Below are 22616 nucleotides of genomic sequence, written 5' to 3'. Positions count from 1 at the left end.
GTAAGAGATTACTTGTAGCCATTCAGGAGAGCTCAGGCATTCAGCCCAGAAGGGCTCAGCCCTCAGATGGAGCCACCACCGCGGCCACCATGAGGTCCTTCAGGGTTTCTGTGACGTTTGCATTTCGAGGGAGTTGCACTGGTGTAAACGCGATCCTCGCACAAATTCAGTGAAATCAAATTAGCATCAGGAATGAACATGGCCTCCGCGGGACTGCACCGTCCTGGAATGGAGCAGTGACGTCTCTGGTTGTGGCCACCCACCCAACCCCCCGTGCCAGCAGATCCTCCCTCGGGGTCCCAAACCCACATGCTTCTGAATACTGAAAGGGTGGGTGTCAGGAGGATGGGACCAGGCTCTTTTCAGTGGTGCCAGGGGACAGGACAAGGGGCAATGGCACAAACTTGAGCTCCACCTCAACATGAGGAGGAACTTCTTTCCTGTGAGGGTGGCAGAGCCCTGGCACAGGCTGCCCAGAGAGGTGGTGGAGTCTCCTTCTCTGGAGACATTCCAAACCCACCTGGACACGTTCCTGTGCCACCTGCTCTGGGTGACCCTGCTCTGGCAGGGGGTGGGACTGGATGGTCTCCAGGGGTCCCTTCCAACCCCCACCGGTCTGTGATTCTGGAGACAGGGCAATTGCCAAGTTTAAGGGCAAATATTTGGCAAATATTTGGTTTGCTGAATGCAATGCCAAAATGCAATGAAGGGCTTCACTTCCTAATGGAGGTTCTGAAAACCCACGTTGCACAAGTACCACCAATGAAAGACATAAGAGTATTAAAGGGCTTCCTGCAAAAACCAGCCTCACGGTTCAAACGAAAAATACCTTTTAGGTTGGTTCTTTTTTTTTTAAATGGTGGCAACAAAGAAACTCTGGAGCAAATTTCTGAGGAATGTGGGACATCCATCTTTGGAGAACCTCAAATCAAGACATGATGAGCTTCCAGAAGGCGTACTTCAGCTACTGGACTGAACACAGTGTGTTCAATCTGTGGCTTACACCATCAGAAACCAGGTGCATTGACCTAAGTCCCATCTTTTAAACATGAACTTCTCTTCCAAAAGTTATCACAGTTTGAGACAAATCCATAAAAGTTGGACAAACCCACACCATATGAGCGGCAACGCTATTTGTAACCCAGACCAAACCGAGGAAACTCCTGTTTTCTGCCAGGAGCAGCAAAGGTCTGTCTGCTCCGCACCCAAACCAGCCCCTTCCCCTGCGGGCACTCCGTGCCCTACCCGGGCAGCTTCTCTGCATCCGTGGGACCTCAAATAAGGTGCCAACCTACACCGATGGTACCAGCACCGTTTGTGAGGTTAGCGAGGCACCAGTTTAACCAGCAACACCAGTAGCCGCTTACAGTGGATAGATTTTCAGTGACCACACAAAGCTCTCCATACAATGAAAAAAACCCAAAACCAAACCCATCCCAGAACCCCAAGTGGAATCACCTTAGCCAGAAGTGAATATTTCAAGGTCATAAAATCTCCTCCCACTCAAGACCGTCAACATTCAAACTGCAGAGCAAACCAACAGAGCAACGCGTGGGGAGACAGGGGAGAGGGGACAGTGAGGCCTGGCTCTGGGTGTGCTGCACCTGGGCTGCAAATGACAAATAACGACATCAATAAAATAAATGACATCTCGGAAGGGCACTCCTGGGCTCCTGAGCGGCTCCCGCTCACCCCACACCAGCTGGGACTGAGGAGAAAGGGAGAAGCTGACCCTCAGCCGCTCCCCTGTGGCACACGCAGAGGTGTCCATCATCCTGCCTCGGATCGCAGGACAGCACGTGGCTGTGCGTTCGGTGACGGGACCTATCACTGCCTTCTGGGTCCCAGACAAGGACTCCTCTTCCTCAGGCTCCTCCTCGGCACGCCGATGGCAACGCGACACGGACTGGAGGGGCTGGACTCTCCTCAGCCAGGCTGTTGGCTCTCTTCTTGGAAAAGGCTCATTTTCAATTTACAGCTCTGTTGAGAAACTCAAGTGTTTTTCTTCCCAATTTAAAGAGACTCTTGCCAAGACATTCCAAGTTTTCAGATAAACCCACGCTCTCTGCCCTGCGCACCAGAGCTAAAGCTCTTCCATACTAGGGAATCCCAAACCACCAAAATACCTCTGTTTAAAGGAGAAATTCCCCTATCCTATGACGCAGAATGGGAAGGAATTTTATCCTTAAATTAATTCTCCAAGGCACTCTAACATCGTATTTTCCCTTACTAACATTTTTTCCCTGACAGCAGAGCCTGTATTTCCTTATGTTGGCTATGGACAAGACCACGCTCCGTCTGTGTGCTCCCGTTCAAATCCAGCCCGTTCAGCCACACTGGCTTCCCGTGCACTGAGCTCCACGAGACGACAAAGTGTCTTCAGAGCTGCACTTGAAACAAGGGCAAGAAACCGAGGTCCAGCCGGGGGCTTCACAATCCAGGAGCAGATCTTCAACACAGTCAGCAGATCTTCAATACAGACCCTCAGTCATCAGTAGGATGTGCCAAGACGTGAACTTTTTTATCTTGATGGGTCATTTAACTGAGTGGGAAGTGTCACTGTTGAAAGATGTTCTCAAAAAGTATTTTGAAGATGAACAAAAAGTGTTTTTTTGTGTCACTCTTCCCTTCCCAACTCTTCAAGAGCGTATCAGAGTTGTTCATCAAACACCAGCGCTAGAAGCTGCTAGGCAACTGGAAAGGCATCAGATGCCTTCTGGAGGCTGTGGAGGTTCAGCACTGAGTTTCAATGAGCCAGGAGGGAGGTTACTTCAAGCTCTAGAGAGACCCTTCTAGAAAATAAGTTTCTGAGCAGAAACTTCAGAACAAGTCCCCGGGAACTGGTGCTGTTGGCAGTTTTTTGCTATTTCTATAGCGGCAGAGGACCACAGCCAGACACTTGCTGGGGCTTGAGGATGAAGCAGCGAAGGCGAATTCCCCACTTCAGAAGAGAATGAGATCAATCTTCTGCCAAGACGCCCCACCAAGCACCAGGAATTAATTCATCTCCCACTTCTTGAGCTCCAGCTCAGTGCCCTCTGCAGAGGACAAGGCCTCCCAGCTGCACACCCTGCAGAACATCACAAGCTGCTCCGGCTTAAGACTCAAGCTATGCTTAGTATACGCGGTTTTGGGTTTCTTCCTATGTGGCTTTAGAGCATTAGTTGAACATCTACTTGTTTACGTGGCTCTGCCCTCGGCAGCAGATCCCAAGGTCGTTCCCCACGCGGCACATTCACAGCAGCCGGCGTTTGGACCTCTGGCATGACCTGCTTGTCAGTGACACCCAGCAGAGACCTCCTGCCCTGGCCGCAGCTCTGCTGCTCCAGGAGATGGACGCTGAGAAGGAATTCCCCTCTTCTTCTGGCTATAGAAAAAAAAAAAATCTTTTTCTTTGGGCTACATCCAACCTGCAATGTAAAATTACAGAAAGCTTTGTGAAACCAGCTGTGGATTGGAGCCGGCTCTGTGGTAAGCAGAGAGGAAATGTACTTTATCTCCATGCCAAGAAGAACGTAGGTCATGTATCCGCACTACTGCCAGGGGAGCCTGCCCAGTTTGGCACCATCACCTTGGTACTCTCTCAAGTGTTTGCCCTCCACATAGACACCAACTGATGCCATCACGCTCCAAGAAGAAAGGCTTTCAAGCAACGCTCACGTGCGGGACAATTCCCTGAAGGCTGTCATGGGCATGCAGGCAAGAACTCAGGCTGCAGGCTTGTGGGTACGTTGTACGGTTTCCCAGGACTCAGTGCTCGCAGAAGTCTCCACGGCAGATTGACCTCCTCGGGATCCTGGTGTCTGTGCAGCAGCTCCGAGCACCAGCTGTGAGCACGTGTTCCTGGGGACGGGCTCCGCTGTCCAAGAAGCCAGGGGGATCGCAGCCGTCAGCTTAAAAGGCAGCCAAATCAAGGCTTATCCTCCAAAATTACACTTAAAACTAATGAAAAATAGTTGCAGCCCAAGACTATTGTGCTCTGTTATTTGCTAAATCTGCCCTTAAAAATATCTTCTTGCCAAAAAGCCCCACTGGTTTGTCATAAACAGTCTTGAATGCTCTTTTCTTTCCTAGAAGACTCCCATGTCCACAGAGGAGCTCTTCCGCAGCCCGTTCTCCGAGGAGCAGTTTAACTGGAACCACCACAATCTCTTCTGTGAGTAGAGGTCACGTTCCTGAAGCTACAGTGTTTTGCCCAAGCGCCCAAAGTTCAACCATTCACACGTAATACTCCAAAATGATTTTTTTTTTCATTCATCCCAGGCAACACGCCTGGGTTTAGGTGTCACTGTGTGGGGCAGTACAGATTTTTACATATAGCCCAAAGAGTTCAAGAAGGGAAGTGGAATTCCTCCTTCAGCGTGCTTTTTCCCCGTCAAAAGCCAGGGGGAAACAGCCTGATCAGCCCGGATGACAATTCTGAGTGAGCTGGAGCACCTCACACTCCTTCCAGAGGCTCGTCTTCCCCTCTAGGTACAGATTCACACCGTCACGTCGGGGTTGGGGACCCTGGTACACTTTCAGTATGAGTCAGATCAGGAGAAACCGCCGTACGTTTCACTGCTCTTGTACAACAAAGTGTGGTAAGTAAATAGGAAGAAGCTATTTGAGATAAAACAAGGCACTCAGGAGGCAGAGTGACCGAGGACGGAGGAGCGCTCCCATCCATCCCGCTCCCTTGGATGTTCTGCTCCTGGAAGCATTGAAGTTCTGAGTGCGGGGAGAGGAGCTCTCCCACGCCAAAAGCAGCAAGCCGAAACACAGTCAGGTCTTCCCAGAAACTCAGAAACTATTTTTTTGACCCGCTAATGGAGCAGAGCAGGAACTAAACAGACAAAACACAAGACAAAAAGAGGGCGGAAAGGAAACAAAACTGCGCGGGAGCACATACGGCCGCGCTTGACAGCGTCAGCGTGCACTGGAGCCCACCTCGGAGCGGGAGATGCTGGTGTCACACACTGTCACTTTGCTCAAGTGGCTTCACAGCCATGTTTCAGGATTGTAGTTAATGCGGTGGCATTTTTACCACCCACCACCACAAGTACAAATAACGAGTGCATCACCAGCAAAGAGCAGGCAGACACCTTCGCTGTGGCCTGCTGAGGAGCCAGGCACCTGTTGGAGCTGGTAAGACGGGCTGGTGGGTCTGCTACGGTCCCTCAGGAAGGTGCTGCCCCAGGTACACAGCACCAGGGGACTGCTGCACAGAAGCACCATGGCTAAAAAGAAAATCCTTCCTGAAACCTAAATGGGGAATAACCTTGCAGGAAAGATCGACAATTGGATGCTCTGACTGGGTGGACACATAAAACCTACCGTTCTTGAAGGTCATGGAGAGACTGTTCCGCTCTGTGGAGCCCCTCCAGGTCTTTCATCATCTTCTTCATGTGCTCCTTTGAGTAGCGATTCTGGATGTAGGCAAACCAGCAGCCACCCACGCCGATGACGATGGACACCACCAGCATGAAGTCCTTCAGGTGGTTGTGACGAGTTACTGGAAGAGACCAGAGATACCACTGAATTCAAAAGAACATGACGATTAACTTCGCGATGCTTCGCCCGCACCAGAGCTGGACAGGGGAACTTGAGACAGTGTTAGAAGGAATTGTGGCCCGGGTTTCACAATGGGAAAAGATGAGCTACATCGATACTGAAGGGGGAAAAAAGGAACCTCCAGAAGAGCTGGGCTCTTTCAGGACAATACAGATAACATCAAATATAAAGATATAAGAGCTAAGTAGAAAATAACTTGAAAAAATACAACTGTGGACATAGAGACGGGGCTGATCAAGTGTCAAATTGTCAAGCTGCAAAACTTTCCGTCAGAATCACAACTCAATGTGGAAACCCCCCTTTTCAACAGTTAGCAAAACACAGCTACTTAAAAAAAGAAGCGTGGATGCATGCGAGAGAATGAAAGCAACTAAGTGGGGGTTTAAGTGCTAGCCAAAACCCAAAAACATGATTCTCACAGAATTTTTTTTACTGTTTACTAACTAGCAAATCCTCAAACATGTACTGAGAAAGCTAAAAATGAGACAGAGCAGCTTAGGCAAGCGAGCTCCGACTGAACGTTCAGTATCTGCTGGTTTTCCACTGCAAGAGGGGAGATTGAGCTGAGATCTCGGGCAGAAATTCTTGGCTGTGAGGGCGGTGAGCCCCTGGCCCAGGTTGCCCAGAGAAGCTGTGGCTGCCCCATCCCTGGAGGGGTTCAAGGCCAGGTTGGCCGGGGCTTGGAGCAAGCTGGGCTGGTGGGAGGTGTCCCTGCCCAGGGCAGGGGGTGGCACTGGGTGGCCTTTAAAGGCCCCTTCCCATCCAAACCATTCTGTGATTCTGTGACCCCATGTGTTGCAAACCCTCAGGCACAACCTTGCACCTGCACTTCACACCGAACTGACTTTTTTTTGCCACCAGAACAGCAGTTTTGTCCTAGACACGCCAATTTCCCATGGAGGTCTACCCGCAGCAGAGGGAAACGCGGGGCGTGCTCAGCACCGGCACCACCAGAGACCCACCACCGCTTCCCAGCACGAGCTCCTCTGAAACACATGAAGTCCCAGGGGCTTTTACACCAGGCTTCAAGTAAACGTTTCAAGAGAAGCGTGAGCACGTGAAGGGGTGCTTGGCCGAGAGCAAACGCTGTGCCAGCTCCAGCACCTCCACTTGACCGGCTCCATGCGATGGCACTCAGGTGGACAAGACCAACAGGACAATTGAGGTTGACAGCTTCGAGGGAAGCGAAAGGGCCATTACAGGCACAACCAGGAAACCTCTTTGCTTCACCTGAAGCAGGAGCAGAGGGTTTTTAAACACAGAAATGTAAGTACACAACCTACCCCCGCCCCTCGCTGACAGCCCTGAGGGCACAGAGGGGGTTTGCCGGGCTGGGGACAGCCAGGTCACCTGTGGGTACAGAGGCTGCCAGCAGGTTACAGCCACCCAAGGACCCTTCCTCAGAGGAACTGCCGACAACGTGCTGTAATGCACCCTCACGGTTACTCTAAAAAGGGTCAGAAATGCTATTTTCCCCCAAATGGATGCAACATCCCTCCTCCGCCCTGCACCCAGTCTGGAGGACACCTCAACAGGGCACCCAGGAGAGGGGCTGTCCCTGCAGCAGCACCCACGTTCACCACAAAAACCCTTTGGCAGGTCCTTGCTGCCAGTCCCTCACAGCCGTCCCTGCCTGATGGGTGGGGTGGCCTGGGGACCACGAGCGTGACTCCCCAAAAGGAGCTTCTTGTAGGTCAGGCCGACGCTGAGCTCGGCGCGGAGGGGTGTCCCAGCAGCGGGAAGTCACAGCGGTGCGGAGAGATTAAAACAGATGGGAATTGCACCCTGTCGTTTTCCAAAAGAAGAGGATGTGGAAAAGAACGACCAGATATTTTAAAGAAGTTTACTGTCTTTCGTTCTTTCTTAATAGCTTTCTTTCATATAGGAATTTTTAAATACTTTAAGACAAGTGAAATGCCATAGAATCATAGAATCATAACCTACCACAGGCAAACAAACATTGGGTGTGTTTGGGAGGGAGTGGAGCACAGAAGCAAGTGATGCTGTGCAGGGTCACCCTGCCATGGACTGGTCCTCTCCCCCTCCATCCCTGGCAGCCGGTGGCCTCGGCACAGGGCTGGCAGTGGGTCTCCTGCAGGAGAAGCCATCAATGGCCACTCCTGCTGGGGTCCCTTCCTTCTGCGCCCCGCAGAGGACCTTACACAAGTGGATTCTGCACAAAATCCCACCGGGGCTGCAGGTTTCCCAACACCTCTCGTTTCGGGACAATCAGGGACGTGAACATCAGTGCCTGGGCTGGCTGTAGTGATTTCCATTGCGTTCCCAAGAAACCGTCTCTTTCATCCAACGCAAAGTCCTTCAGCTCCTTGTCTCCAGTTACGACGCCACATTGACTCTCATGAACCGAGAAGCAACGAGACGACCGTGGTGCTCTCGCTGCAAGGAGTTTCTCCGAAAAGCCTTTCTATCTTATTCAGAGACTTTAAAAACTTGATTACACCAACTTTGAAATGGATCTCTACCAACAAAATTTTGACATTACTCTATTAATTTTAATAAGTACTTCCTTCCCAGCATTAAAATGTAGATAAGAGTCCCCCAGGGCCTTAAATTCATCTTTGCTACCTTAAAATACAATTAACAAACATGATTTCCCCCCCGCAAAGTCAACCCCTTCCTCAAAATGACACTCACAAAGCAAATTGTGGGCTCTCACTTCCCGTGCTTTTCATTTGCACAAGCCTTTGAAGGCTTTGCCAATATATTAAGACCCACGCTTTTCGTAATGCTTAGGTGTGAGCATCAGCTTTGCCCAACGTGAGGGAGAATTGCCCAACCGGTGTTTTCAATTTGAAATTTTCATGAACCAATTCAGAGAGAAGTTAAGGCTCTGAAAGGCCATGCTTGAAGTCTCCTACTGGGTATCCTGAACTACGGTAAAAGCCCCAACGGGCAGAAAAGAGAGAATGAACTCCGTAAGGAACTCTGTAAAGGCACAGCGGTGCTTCCTTCAAATGGAAGGGATTAAAATACAAGCACTCTGTTCCCCAGCAATAAATTAGTGCGTTCATTTGTAGCTCGGATGCACCCCCTGCTCCACTCAGCACTCCTGCTCTCTCAGTTTGGGGAGAAATCCCAGCGCGTGAAACAGGAAGCGTGCACCGAACAGCGTAAGACTCCGATCTCTTTTCCCCACGAAACTCAACAATCAGGTAAAGTACAAGAGGAACAGAGACTTCACCTTGTGAGGAGGTCTACAGGCAGCTCTCAGGCTGCTGACAAATAGCTGGTGTCGGGTCTCTTGTCAAAACCTCTAATAAAAGCTAAAAAAATATAAAAATTTACTTCCATCATTTGGAGGGATGAGGACTCTCGCAGCGGAGGCAGGACCAGTATTTATCGCATCCCCATATCTCTTGATGCCCCAGTGACATCGGGTAGAGGGACACAAGCCGTTTGCCTTAACTCATCCCCAAATCGCTGCCCAGGAATCTCTTACTGCAGTCAGGTCATAAGATGCAGAAACTAAAGGTTATCGCAGGTATGCAAAATGCGACGAAGCGAAGATGAAAAAGTGGCAAAGGAGGACGTTTAAATCGGGAGAAAAAAATTGCTGTATTTGATACCATTCAGTATTTGGGGGAAGGTGGGCTGGAAATACGTTTTCACATTCTCATGCATCTCCAATAAATGATACAGTTGGGATTTCCCGGCAAAGGGAGAAGGATAGCGGGGACTGTAAGAATATCTCCATCAGGCACAGACAGGCTAGAGCAGCACTTTCGCATACGGGAGCTGCCAGGTAACCGATGCAGGGATTCCCTAAGAGCTCAGGTACGAGCCGCAGACAGAGAATTCCGTTACTATCAAGAAGAATGCAGATACACACGCACAGACGTAAGGATTTGACCAAAACGAAGGACTCCTGGTTGAAGGCTTTAAGTGAAGCATCGCGTAAAGGCAGGTGCAGCCCCACTCTAAGGGACATTCCGCCCTGTGCCCCACAGGCAGGCGCGAACCGGAGAGAGCAGCCTGCAAAAAGCAGAAGACGGCCCCAAGCCAGACTCAAAGCGTGCAACAGAAGAATAGAGGTGTTCCAATTGTAGGGGCATTAAACCTGCCATTAGGAAAAAGCCTTGCATCGGATCTTGGTTTTCTGATGTAATTATTTTTTAAGCGAAGAACAGCTGACATGTGCCATTAACAGGGAAAAGATGAGGCTTTCAGAGGTCGGTTCCCCTCCAGCAGCAGGTGACGGATGCATATGCTCCGACTCCTGTGACTGCATCCTAAGGGCTATATCACACGGAGCTCATCGTTACCGGGTCGAAGTCCCAGAGTCCGACCCCAGTCACGGCACCAGGCTCCATCCTGTGACTCCTTTTGGTCACCACCCAGCTCTGGTTTATAGAATCATAGAATGGTGAAGCTTGGAAGGGACCTGTCAGATCATCGAGTCCAACCATCATCCCAACACTGACAAAAACCATCACTAATTTAAACTATATATCTAAGCACTATGTCTACCCGTCTTTTAAAAACCTCCAGGGATGGTGCCTCAACCACTTCCAATGCTTAATAACCCTTTCTAGTATAAAAGTTTTTCCCAATATCCATCCTAAACCTCCCCTGGCACAACTTGAGGCCGTTTCCCCTTGTCCCATGGCCTGTTCCTTGGGAGAAGAGACCGACCCCCCCTGGCTACCCCCTCCTTTCAGGGAGTTGCAGAGAGCGAGAAGGTCTCCCCTCAGCTTCCTTTTCTCCAGGCTGAACACCCCCAGCTCCCTCAGCCACTCCTCACCAGACTTGTGCTCCAGACCCCTCACCAGCTCCGTTGCCCTTCTCTGGACACGCTCCAGCACCTCAACGTCTTTTTTGTGGTGAGGGGCCCAAAATTGGACACAGTTTCTCTGTAGCTCCCACCCTGCTGTGGGCGAAATCAGGCTGGAAGCGGGTTATTCTAACGGGGCCACCCCCCCTGGCAGAAAACTGATTTCTGGAGTGACACAAGTGGGCTGCTGCCATCTGCGGCTGGTAGGGATTGCTCCGGTCAAGTGAGCGCCAGAAAGGAGGAATACACACAAGCCAGCATGAGAACGAGAGGTAACGGAGCTGGTGAGGGGTCTGGAGCACAAGTCTGGTGAGGAGCGGCTGAGGGAGCTGGGGGTGTTCAGCCTGGAGAAAAGGAGGCTGAGGGGAGACCTTCTCGCTCTCTACAGCTCCCTGAAAGGAGGGGGTAGCCAGGGGGGGTCGGTCTCTTCTCCCAAGGAACAGGCCATGGGACAAGAGGAAATGGCCTCAAGTTGTGCCAGGGGAGGTTTAGGATGGATATGAGGAAGAATTTTTACACTGAAAGGGTTGTCAAGCATTGGAAGAGGCTGCCCAGGGCAGTGGTGGAGTCGCCATCCCTGGAGGGATTTACAAGCCGGGCAGACGTGGTGCTGAGGGACATGGGTTAGTGGTGGGTTTGTCAGTGTTGGGTTGATGGTTGGACTCGATGATCTGAAAGGCCCCTTCCAACCTGGACCATTTTATGATTAATTCTAAAGCAGCCGGGCACCCAGCCTCACAGAAATGCCCTCACGGGACGCGACGGGAATTCTGCAGAGAGAACCCCGAGACCTTCTGGAGCAGACCGACTGCCCGAAGAACACAGGGGAAGCCCACGGACACGACGCACATCCTCAGCGAGGCCGGATTCTTTCTGCAGCTACGTTTAGGGGAAAGGCTGTGCCCAAGAAACCAGCGCGGTACCGAGGGGGTGGCAGGCAGGGAGCAGAGCATAAACAGCCGCCCCCACTGCGCCCGAGCAACGTTTCCCGTGAACATATGATGGAGACACAAACCCTGGAGGATGCAGCACATCTTCCTGTGCTTCAATACAAAGCGTGGCTCTGAAAAGAGATGCCACCTGGGAGAGACAGGACAAAGCCCGGGGACTCTCCATGCCACAGGCTGGACCGCTAAATGCCATCCCACACCGCTGTTTGTCATGGATTTCCGACTGGAGCGTCGGGCTGCAGCATGGCAGCACCATGGAGTGTTCTCCTGCACGAGCCTCCCTCCATCGTCCCTCTGCCTGCGCTGCTCTCCTTGGGTGTGGACCCACGAGCAAAAGCGCTCACATTTCCACCTGCGAACCAGCGCGGGCACGCGGTGCTGCACGTGAAGTGTGAAACACTCACAAGTTTCCCATGAAGACAATTCAAGCCGCTGCTCAGTCCTGTCTCTGCATCGGGCTCGGGGGTGAACGCGGATGCTCATAAAATCACAGAGTGGTTTGGGTGGGAATGGTTTGAGTCACTTAATAATTTTTATGGCAAAGCCCTAATAAGTCTTGAGATGCAACATCTCTGGTCTCTGCTCTCTACAGCTCCCTGAAACAGGCGATGGGACAAGAGGAAACAGCCTCAAGTTGTGCCAGGGGAGGTTTAGGATGGATATTAGGAACAATTTCTTCATCAAAAGGGTTGTCAAGCATTGGAACAGGAGATATTTAAATACCCTGGAGGTATTTAAAAGCTGGGCAGACATCGTGCTGTGGGACATGGGTTAGCGGTGGGTTTGTCAGTGTTGGGTTGATGGTTGGACTCGATGATCCGAAAGGTCCCTTCCAACCTGGACAATTCTATAATTCTATTAAACCATATAATCTCCCTAGTTCACAGAATGGTCTAGGATGGAAGGGACCTTAAAGGCCACCCAGTGCCACCCCCTGCCCTGGGCAGGGACACCTCCCACCAGCCCAGCTTGCTCCAAGCCCTGGCCAACCTGGCCTTGAACCCCTCCAGGGATGGGGCAGCCACAGCTTCTCTGGGCAACCTGGGCCAGGGGCTCACCGCCCTCACAGCCAAGAATTTCTGCCCGAGATCTCAGCTCAATCTCCCCTCTTGCAGTTTAAAAATCGACCCAGCTCGGCTCTGGCATGGGCAGCAATAACCCATTAAACCACGGCACTCGCATTGCTTAGGTCCTCCCGCTGCTCTGCTCCATTTTCTCCTCCCTGACCAGCTTTTCGGGCTGCGTTAAGCTTCGGGACGATGATGAAGAAGGTCACGGGCTGGACCGAGCAGAGCAGCGGCAGGATGCGATTGCGGGGCAGGGATGAGAGCTGAGGCTGCCAGGGAACCCTTCAATGCAACCTGCAATTCCAGAAGCCAAGGAAAAATCCCCTCCTGTTAGTCAGAAACAGATGAATAGAGTTTTAGCACAAAATTTGTTAAATAAAAAATCACGCCTTAGCAGTACTGCTACAGCTTATGAAGAAGTGTGTGACTTTTTCACCTTAGGACAATAAAGATATTTTTAAATTTTTTTTTTAAAGTGTGACATTTACCTCTGGAATTCTATAGAGTGAACATAATCTACTACTGACAAATAACCAATGCCATCTGTCACTCGAAGAGTTTAATCAATAAGCAGCGACGCACCTCGGCTATTGCTCTCCCCAGCCCCCCAGCACCCGACTGCCGCATTAACAGATTTAATGCAAATAAAGAACGCAAAGATGTAATCCCTGACGGGAGGAAATCCTGCCTGGGGACGGAATGGCTGTTTGCGCTGCTGAAACGCAAATACTGCACCGACCTCTTAGTGCACAAACATAAGAAAGATGAGAAATAACGTCCTTGTTCAAGACAAGGACGCTGCAAACTCACAGACACTGGAGCAAGCGAGCTCTTCCAGGAGTTACTTTTTTTTTCTGCAGCCGATGGAAAAACTCGGCATCACCTCAAAACCCACCCTGGCTGTTTCTGAGTGGGACACGCTGCTGGGGCTGGACTCCAGGGAGCACCTCTCTCCTCCCCACTGCACCGGTCCGGGCTCAGCCCTTTCTGGGAACACTTTTGCCATAACTTGGAAGCATTTTCCCAGCAGGGACAGGTCCTGCAGGGGGGAAGGAGCGGGGACTGGCTGCATTCTCCCTCCCGCAGCCCCCCGAGCACAGCAACCCCCCAAAAACCCAACCCACCAGCCCAGCCTGGAGCCAAACTGGCAGGAGGGTTCCTATGGGGTACAGGGAGGTCCCCTCTGCCCAAGGGATGACAAAAGGAGTGACAGGGGCAAGAGGAGGCTCACCAGGGTCGCAGATTGTGATAGGACGAGGGGGAAGGGTTTTCCACTGCAAGAGGGGAGATTGAGCTGAGATCTCGGGCAGAAATTCTTGGCTGTGAGGGCGGTGAGCCCCTGGCCCAGGTTGCCCAGAGAAGCTGTGGCTGCCCCATCCCTGGAGGGGTTCAAGGCCAGGTTGGCCGGGGCTTGGAGCGACCTGGGCTGGTGGGAGGTGTCCCTGCCCAGGGCAGGGGGTGGCACTGGGTGGCCTTTAAGGTCCTTCCCACCCAAACCATCCCATGGTTCTATGATCACAGCCGAAATATGTGTCACATCAGCAGAGCGCAGGCCAGCGGGGAAGGGTCCCTGGGGCAAGCTGTTCACTTGGGAGGGGGAAAGCTAAAGCACAGCATGGGGTGGGGGGGTTGGGGGCTGCCCACAGCCCTGCACTGCGTCTGCACAAAGGAGGGACAGCAATGCTGGTCCCCTGACCGCAACAGAGGGGCCTTCCCCCATGGGGGGAGAGGGACGGGACCTTTCCAAGCACCTTCTCTCCCCTTATCTTCGCGAACGCCACCATGCGATCCATCATCTAATGTGCCACAGAAGAGTTCAATCATCCTTTGAAAACATTCACTCGCATATTCAACACTAAAGAAATAAACGAGATTAATACTGGCCCCGTTTCCCATTCCGGATGGATGATCACAACATCCTCTTCCTAAGTAGCAGGTTCTGGCAAGTTGCTGCAGATACGTAATTTTGAATCCCTTTTTATTTTGCGTTTTGAGAAGGTTGCGAGGCTGACTTCTTCGCATGGTTTGTCTTCCACCCACCCACGGCTATTACAGCGTTTCTCTCCGTTCCAGTTTGCTCCACCATTACCATTACCTGCCTTGCCCAGCACAGTGCCCGGAGCGAAGGCAAGTTCGGGTGATACCTGCCAGCCCCACCTCGAGCTGATTCACCTCCCGCTGCCGTTCCCAGCCCCAACCGTTCTCAGCTCCACCACACAAGCACTTGATGAACGTCCTTCCCCTCTGGCAGCTTTCACTCGAGACACGCGGATAAGGAAAGTCTAAGGAAAACTCAGCCAGGATGTGAATGGAGCCTTTTCACTTCCTAGAACTTTCCTTTGTAAGGTAGAGGTCGATCGGAAGAATTCAGTTCTTCATTACTGGGAAGAAATTCTCTGGGTGACAAAGGCTGAATTCAGCCAAACTGGGTTTTCTCTGCAGCTCTTCTCCAAAAAGAATTAAAGGGTTCCCCAGACCACGGGAATTATTCAGCTGCTTTGAGCAAGGAACTTGCCTCTTCCCACCAACGGCAACCAGCACCAGGGCTGCCATCGCTGCCTCGGTCAGTGCCGCCACATCAGTGATTCACAGAACGGTAAAAAAACCCAATTAATCTGAAGCTTAACTATTCTACCCACTGTTTGCATGGCTCTGGGGATATTTCCCATTCAGCCCACGGTGCTGAGCACGTCACCTCCCAGCGCAGAATGGCTGCAGGACGATGTCCTGCACCTTCCAAATGGGCTTCAGGAAGATAAAGAGGAGGGGGGAAAGGACAAAAGAAGAAGTAAAAGCTCTTACACTTTGTAGTAAGCTTCACCAAAAAAAACCCCACAGTATTTGCCACAAACTACCAAATATTTGTACATTTTGCACTTTCTTGTGGGAGGTGTCTCTGCCCAGGGCAGGGGGTTGGAACAAGGTGATCTTTAAGGTCCCTTCCAACCCGAACCAGTCTTTGATTCTACGATTCTATACTAAACTTCGCCAAAGCACCCCAGTATTTGCCACAAACTGCCAATTATTTTTCCTCAAATGTAGCTGTCAGGACCATTAACCTGCTCAAAAATGCAAGCAGAAAGCAGGTTGGATAGTGAGGAAGCGGGGTCTCCCTGGGCGGCGTTTCACAAAGTCCCCTTCCAGAACCCACACTGTCTCGCCGTGCACAATGTGTCCCCCCCCCCCACCCCAAGCCACCCCAGGACAACCCAACCACGCCCCCATCCATTTCCGAAATTGCTAACAGAAGTGCTGGCAATTTGGCAAATTGATTATTATAGTTTCTAAACAGCTCAAATCACATTTTAGTGAAAATCTTGGAGGTTTTTCTCAGCGTTTGCTGGCAGTGGCAGTGGAACGCGCGGAACCAGGTGACAGCGCCGCTCGCACCCCAAGGTGCCGTTAATGACGGCCATTACCTTTGTACCAGCCGCTTCACACATTAACGCTGCTATGACACAACCATTTGGAGTTGGATGCAACATGTCTCCTGGGCTCAATTAATAGCTCTTATTTCCTTCCAAGTGCCAACACGACTGAAAGGATTCATTCAAATCCCAGTTACTGCTTCTGCTTCACAGACTGGGAATCGAGGTCGTAGCACAGTGATGCACCGACAGCCCCAGGTGAGCCCGACCCAGGTGCCACACGCTCCCAGGCCCACATAGAACCAGAGAATGGATTTGGCAGGAAGGGACCTTAAAGGCCGCCCAGTGCCACCCCCTGCCCTGGGCAGGGACACCTCCCACCAGCCCAGCTTGCTCCAAGCCCCGGCCAACCTGGCCTTGAACCCCTCCAGGGATGGGGCAGCCACAGCTTCTCTGGGCAACCTGGGCCAGGGGCTCACCGCCCTCACAGCCAAGAATTTCTGCCCAAGATCTCAGCTCAGTCTCCCCTCTTGCAGTGGAAACCCCTTCCCCCTCGTCCCATGGCTCCCCTCCCTCATCCAGAGTCCCTCCCCAGCTTTCCTGGAGCCCCTTGAGGGACTGGAAGGGGCTCCAAGGTCTCCCCGGAGCCTTCTCTTCTCTTCTCCAGGCTGAACCCCCCCAACTCTCTCAGCCTGTCCTCCCAGCAGAGGGGCTCCAGCCCTCCCAGCATCTCCGGGGCCTCCTCTGGCCCCGCTCCAGCAGCTCCGTGTCTCTCCTGTGCTGAGGCCCCAGAGCGGGAGGCAGCACTGCAGGGGGGTCTCCCCCAAGCGGAGCAGAGGGGCAGAATCCCCCCCTCGCCCTGCTGCCCACGCTGCTGGGGATGCAGCCCAGGCTGTGGTTGGTCCCAAACCCAAAGCTGTGCTCCATCCATGCGCGCCGCATGCCATCGGTGCAGCTGCATTAAACGCCCATGTTGCAGGAGCCATGCTTGGTTTGATCCCCGTGGTGTCACACCGCTGCCATGCGCAACCGTGCGCATCAGACAGGCACCACTAACATCCCAGTCTATAAAAGACACAGGAACTCTTCAATCACTGAAAATCATGGGGGAATTGTCCCGTGAGGAAGGGACAGAACTTCTGTTTCTGCGTTCAGGAGCCCGCGAGAATAACTGCTGCAGGACAAGTCGCCCTTCTCCAGGGTAACGAGTGCCTTTGCGAGGCAGAACAGTGGGAAAGCCTACAAGTAATGCCAGGAGAGGTGTTCTGGAATAAAATACCTTTTTCTGGGATGGTTCCTGTGGAGCCCAGCCACCCGTGGAGAGCCGAGGTGGGCTGTCCTGCCCTGCAGCAGTTCTTCTGGCCAGCCCCGGGCTCCCCGCACGCTGTGGGTCAGAACAACCGGGGGACGTTCAGCTCCCTGACCCACTGCTGCGCTCACTGCCCGAAGACCTACATCAAGCAGAAAAAGCCGGCGTTTTTCCATGCGTACCATCTGTCCATCACCGCTGCCTGCGCGAGGAGGGACGGGATCAGGCTCTCCCGACGCGGCTGGCACCGCTTCTCCCTCTGACCCCCCGCCAAGGCTCCTGCTCCTACAGCTGCCATGGGGTCACCCCTGGGGGTGGTGTGTCCTCGGGGCAACACAACCTAAATCTTTCTGCTCTCAATTTTCTGGCAGCTTTTCAACTTGTCGTACCAGAACTCCATGTTATTTCAGTTATTTACCTTCTATATCTAACGCCCCGTGACAGAGGCTGCCGGCACAGCGAGGCTCCGGAGCAGAGGTTTTACAACCGAAGCTGGGATTGTTTTCAGCCGGTTTATTACAACTTAAATCACGCTGTGTTGCTCCCTCGCCCGCAGCCGGGCTGGCACAGCCTCTTCTCCCTCCTCACTGGTGGCCGCCGCTGCTCCCGCGCCCTTGCACCCCTTCGCTCCCAGCACCAGCACCCACCATCCGGAAAACCTTGGGAAAGCCCTGGGAAAAGCAACGTACATCACGGAAAACCGATGTCCGTACCTTTTTCCTTTTCTTTTTAGAGGAAAGAAGGGAGAACAGACACAATTCTGCCAAAGACAACAGTTGTTAGGCATTGACGGCAGGACTATTAATGTCACCTCAGGTCTGCAGCACTGCCTTGGTTTGTTTTAACGTAGCAAGGTAAAAACCTGTACAATAGCGAAACTTAAAACCTCAGGTTTTTTTAAGTAAAAAAGTCCCATCATGAAAGACGCAAATTCAAAGCCTCCATTTTTAAAGGAAAAGTTTCCTGAAGTTTTCCTTTGGGACTAGAAGCAGGATGGGTTATGAGAAAACCAGCAATTTTACAGCACCTTACATAAGCATTGCGAAAAATAAGAGAAAATCCACACACTCAATACATTCTATACCCGTTATTTACGTTCAGGTTGAAACATCAGAAAAAACACACATAGGAATTACTAATTTTTTCATTTCCCGATGTGGATTAATGGGACAAGTGACACCACCGTCCTTGCTCAGCAGCGGGCGTTTTCAGGCACAAGGCAGGGAAGAGGAGACACCTCAGGGTGCGCCTCTGGGACAGGCAGGTTCCCTCCAAAGCAGCCTGGTGGCAGCTGCCTTAAGCGTCACAGCAGGAAAACTAAATACAAAAATGCCTCCGTTCTTAAAAAAACCAAAAACCAAGCTAAGAGCTCGACACATTCCCCTGATGGCACCTAGAATTCTTCTGTCACTACTAAGCGCCAGTCCTTTCTGAGTCCTTTACACTCTTTTGTTGCTGGTGGACGCACAAGATAATTATGTAAAGCAACTTTCGGAAATGTGCTGATTTTCACTGTCAAAAGGACACCGTAACACCAGACAGATTTTCATAGAATCGCAGAATGATTTGGGTGGGAATGGACCTTAAAGGCCATCCAGTGCCACCCCCTGCCCTGGGCAGGGACACCTCCCACCAGCCCAGCTTGCTCCAAGCCCCGTCCAACCCGGCCTTGAACCCCTCCAGGGATGGGGCACCAGTCCCAGTACCAACCCCTGAGGAACGCCACTCATCACTGGTCACCACTGGGACATCAAGCCATTGACCACAATGATTTAAGTGCAACCATCCAGCCAATTCCTTATCCACCGAGTGGTCCATCCATCAAATCCATGTCTCCAATTTAGAGATGTCATGCAGGACAGTGTCAAATGCCTTGCACAGGTCCAGGTAGCTCGGTTGCTCTTCCCTTCTCCACCAACACTGTAATGCCATCGTAGAAGGCCACCAAATTTGTCAGGCACGATTTGCCCTTGGTGAAGCCGTTGACTTATGTAAAGAAACTTTTACAAATGTGCTGATTTTCACGGGCAGTAGGACGCCGCAACACCAGCCAGATTTCCATGTTACCCATCTCTTGGCTTCTCAAGTTCAGAGCTCTTGCTCCTTGAGGAGAACCCAAAGCCAAAGCCCCAGCTGATCAACCGCGTGCTGCCGGCACACGGGCTGAGAAAACTATACGATAACGCTAACGGGCCCTATGAAGTCTATTAATGGGACAGAGCTGCTTTTCTGTCTAGGTGCAGGTTATCTAAACACAATCCAGTTAACGGTAAATATTTAAAGTGGATGGTAAATCTCACAGCGATAAATTAATCTGGTATTTGGTTAAGAAATTCTATTGCTTTAAACAAATAATGATTCAGCGGATCTCAAAGTACTTGTCAAATACACTTTTAATTATAGTAAAGGGAAACAAACGGTTATATTGGAAGCTATACCAAAGGAAAGCTGGCTTCATCCACCCCGGAGAGTGGGCACCAAGGAATAAATGCTTAATGAAAAGCCAAAAAAGGTCAGTTCATTACGAAACCTCCAATAAGTGCCACCTCCCGTCTGGGAAACGTCTCCTTGTCCAGGCACCTGGTCCTTGTGCTTCTGTTAACCCAGGCACAGACGGTCAATAAACACAGGGTAACGCTCGGGATGACAGCTAATGATGGCCGCAAACGAGAGGGGCTGGGGGGGCGGCAGGGACCCCGTCCCACAGTGCGGTGGGGCCCATACAGAGAGGGAGGCACCGAAACCAGGGTGATGGGTGTCAGGGTGCTCGGCTGGTCCCCGGAGCCGGGCAGACCCCCTGGCAGAGCCCGGGGCAGGCACTGGTCAGGCAGCGGCTTGGCAAACCGCCATGGGTTGTGCCCAGCCACGGAACACACTACGTCTGGTGGAGATCTGTGCTGGGAAGGGGAGCTACGGAAACCTCTCCTGAAACCCCACAGGCAACACACAGGTCCCACTTCAATGGCCTTTGGAGAGGGGGCCAGGAGAAGCCAGCGGGATGGGTCACTCGGCGCACGGCGTTTTCTCTGTCTTTTAACCCCAAATGGTACCACAAGCGGTGCCTTGACCCACCTGTGAAGAGACATTACGTCTCAGTCTCCATCACTTGAGAGCTATAAGGAATAAAAATTTAAATTCACTTTTCACCAAAAATATCTATTGTTTTGAATTTTACTGCTTGTTTTCTTAAATTCCCCTCTCCTCTTTCACCTGAAGCGGTGGTATTTCCTGCTGGATAAACCCCTGAACCAGAGGAACAGGACACCAGCGGGACACAGAAGCAGCAATCGCTTCATCTTGCTTCAATGAGAGTTTTACCATACTCCTTCGCAAATGGATTAATTACAGAGCTGCCACCCTGCAAGCAGTCAGACCTGTTTGAAGAAGGAGATGGTGTGTCTGGAGCCTGGCATGGGAAATCCGAGCTCGTGGGGCCACAGGAGCCTGCGGACCATCACGGAAACGGGCCAGGCACCCAATCAACTACCTGAAGCCTCTGCAGGAAATTACAGGAGACATCAGAGAAGAAGCTTTCTTGTCCTGGGATGGGGAAAAGCATCACCCAGCTTCATGCGGCGGAGAGGAACCATCCCTTGGAACACGTGCTACGATCCCCACCCACAAGGAGATGTCTCTGGTTTTATGGGTCTGCAGGAAGCAGTCCTGGGGCCCCAATCCAAGCTGAGTTTATTTTAATCACAGAATCACAGAATGCTTTGGGTTAGAAGGGACCTTAAAGATATCTCATTCCACCCCCCTGCCCTGGGCAGGGACACCTCCCACTAGACCAGGCTGCTCAAAGCGTCATCCAACCTGGCCTTGAACACCTCCAGGGATGGGGCAGCCACAGCTTCTCTGGGCAACCTGGGCCAGGGGCTCACCGCCCTCACAGCCAAGAATTTCTGCCCGAGATCTCAGCTCAGTCTCCCCTCTTGCAGTGGAAAACCCTTCCCCCTCGTCCCATGGCTCCCCTCCCTCATCCAGAGTCCCTCCCCAGCTTTCCTGGAGCCCCTTGAGGGACTGGAAGGGGCTCCAAGGTCTCCGCGGAGCCTTCTCTTCTCCAGGCTGAACCCCTCCAACTCTCTCAGCCTGTCCTCCCAGCAGAGGGGCTCCAGCCCTCCCAGCATCTCCGGGGCCTCGTCTGGCCCCATGCCAACAGCTCCGTGTCCTTCTGATGTTGGGGACTCCAAAGCTGGACACAGCACTCCAGGTAGGGTCTCCCCCAAGCAGAGCAGAGGGACAAAATCCCCCCCCTCGCCCTGCTGGCCACAATGCTTTTATACCGGTGGTGAACAGAAAGTAACTTGAAGAGAGAAGACAAACCCTTGCCAAGAGAGCAGACAAACCCTTGAGATCCTGCACCTGCGACCCAGCCCCACTGCCAGCAGCTTCCCTCCCTCATGGCGGTGATGACAGGAGACCACCTCACTGACCGTTGGAGAAGAGACGTAACGGGCACGTCGCTGAAACCACTAAATCTGTCCCTGTGCGAACGCTGCTGCTGCAGCTCAAAAGGTCACCGCGTGCTTCCCGAAACTGCTGATTGATAAAGGCTGTCGAAAACTGCCGTTTCGCAACCCATTCCATAAGGAATCAGTTTGAGATAAACAACTTCTCACCAGCCTGTATGAACTGGAGACAAACCCATCCAGCTAACCAGAAAACAGCAAACAGCACCTTCTAAGAAGCGTTAAATCTCTACTTCAGCTAAAAATCGAAAGGGTGTTTCCTCTGTTCACACACCTGCTACGTACGGAGATCCAAAGCCCATACCAAACTGACCTGCCACAACCCGATGCGGACGGCTGACTGCAGGAAGGTCACGCTCCAGTACCCAGAGAGCCGCAGGGAACGCCTCCAACGGGGAGCACGGCCCTTGATCTCCAACCATTACAAGTCATTCACTTTGCCATTTGCCAAGCATCCCAGAACTGCCTGAAAAACTCCCCTTCCAAGAGAGGAGCCCCCAGGCTGGAGCCATCAGCTCTTGCCCCCCACGTCGCCACCGCCCGCCGTGGCAGCTTCACTTGTGACACAGGCCAACTACAAATAAAAAAGCCAACCATGCCTGAATTAATATATGCTTTTTAATTACTGGAAGCAAAACCAGCTGTTTGTACAAACTAGGCTCCTAAATCACTTAGCTTATATCTCTGCCAAACCTCGTAAATTTATTCCACGCAGTTTTCCCAGGATTTGCCTCACTGCACCTTTTCTCAGGAACGTGGACACAGACTGACAACAAGAAATGACGGCACTAACAGTTGGACTTTTAAATAATAATTGAAGAAATAATGGAAGCGTCTTGTTGCTTCCCACTGGCCAAGCGCTGGGCAGCCCAGAGAGGGAAGGCTGGAAAAAAAAAAAGCCAAAAATCCCAAACTTCTCCATTAGATCGTGCGCACATCCCTCTCCCGCAGAATAAAGGTACATCCAATCTGCTATTCCAGCCACCGACAGTAGCAGATGCTTAAAAAAATCCATGGAAAGTGGTATTTTCGATGGTGACACACCATGTCAGTGATCCGAGCCGTTCCTGAGCCAGAACTTGTGCCCAGACTATTGCATTTGCACCCG

General features: G+C 52.0%; 1 protein-coding gene across 12 annotated transcripts in view; it reads right to left on the bottom strand.

Annotated features, from left to right (window-relative positions):
* The window catches only part of STIM1 (stromal interaction molecule 1), a 113072-nt gene that overhangs the window by 26443 nt on the left and 64013 nt on the right, over positions 1-22616 (bottom strand). For all 12 annotated transcript variants that reach the window (XM_054210299.1, XM_054210291.1, XM_054210307.1 and 9 more), the window contains one exon: positions 5317-5494. In XM_054210299.1, coding sequence (XP_054066274.1) covers positions 5317-5494 — 178 coding nt within the window. The remainder of the gene's footprint in view (positions 1-5316; positions 5495-22616) is intronic.

This window comes from Rissa tridactyla, chromosome 1 (assembly GCF_028500815.1).
Source record: "Rissa tridactyla isolate bRisTri1 chromosome 1, bRisTri1.patW.cur.20221130, whole genome shotgun sequence".
In the NCBI taxonomy this organism is placed as follows: domain Eukaryota; kingdom Metazoa; phylum Chordata; class Aves; order Charadriiformes; family Laridae; genus Rissa; species Rissa tridactyla.
This window is presented reverse-complemented; position numbering and strand designations above follow the sequence as displayed.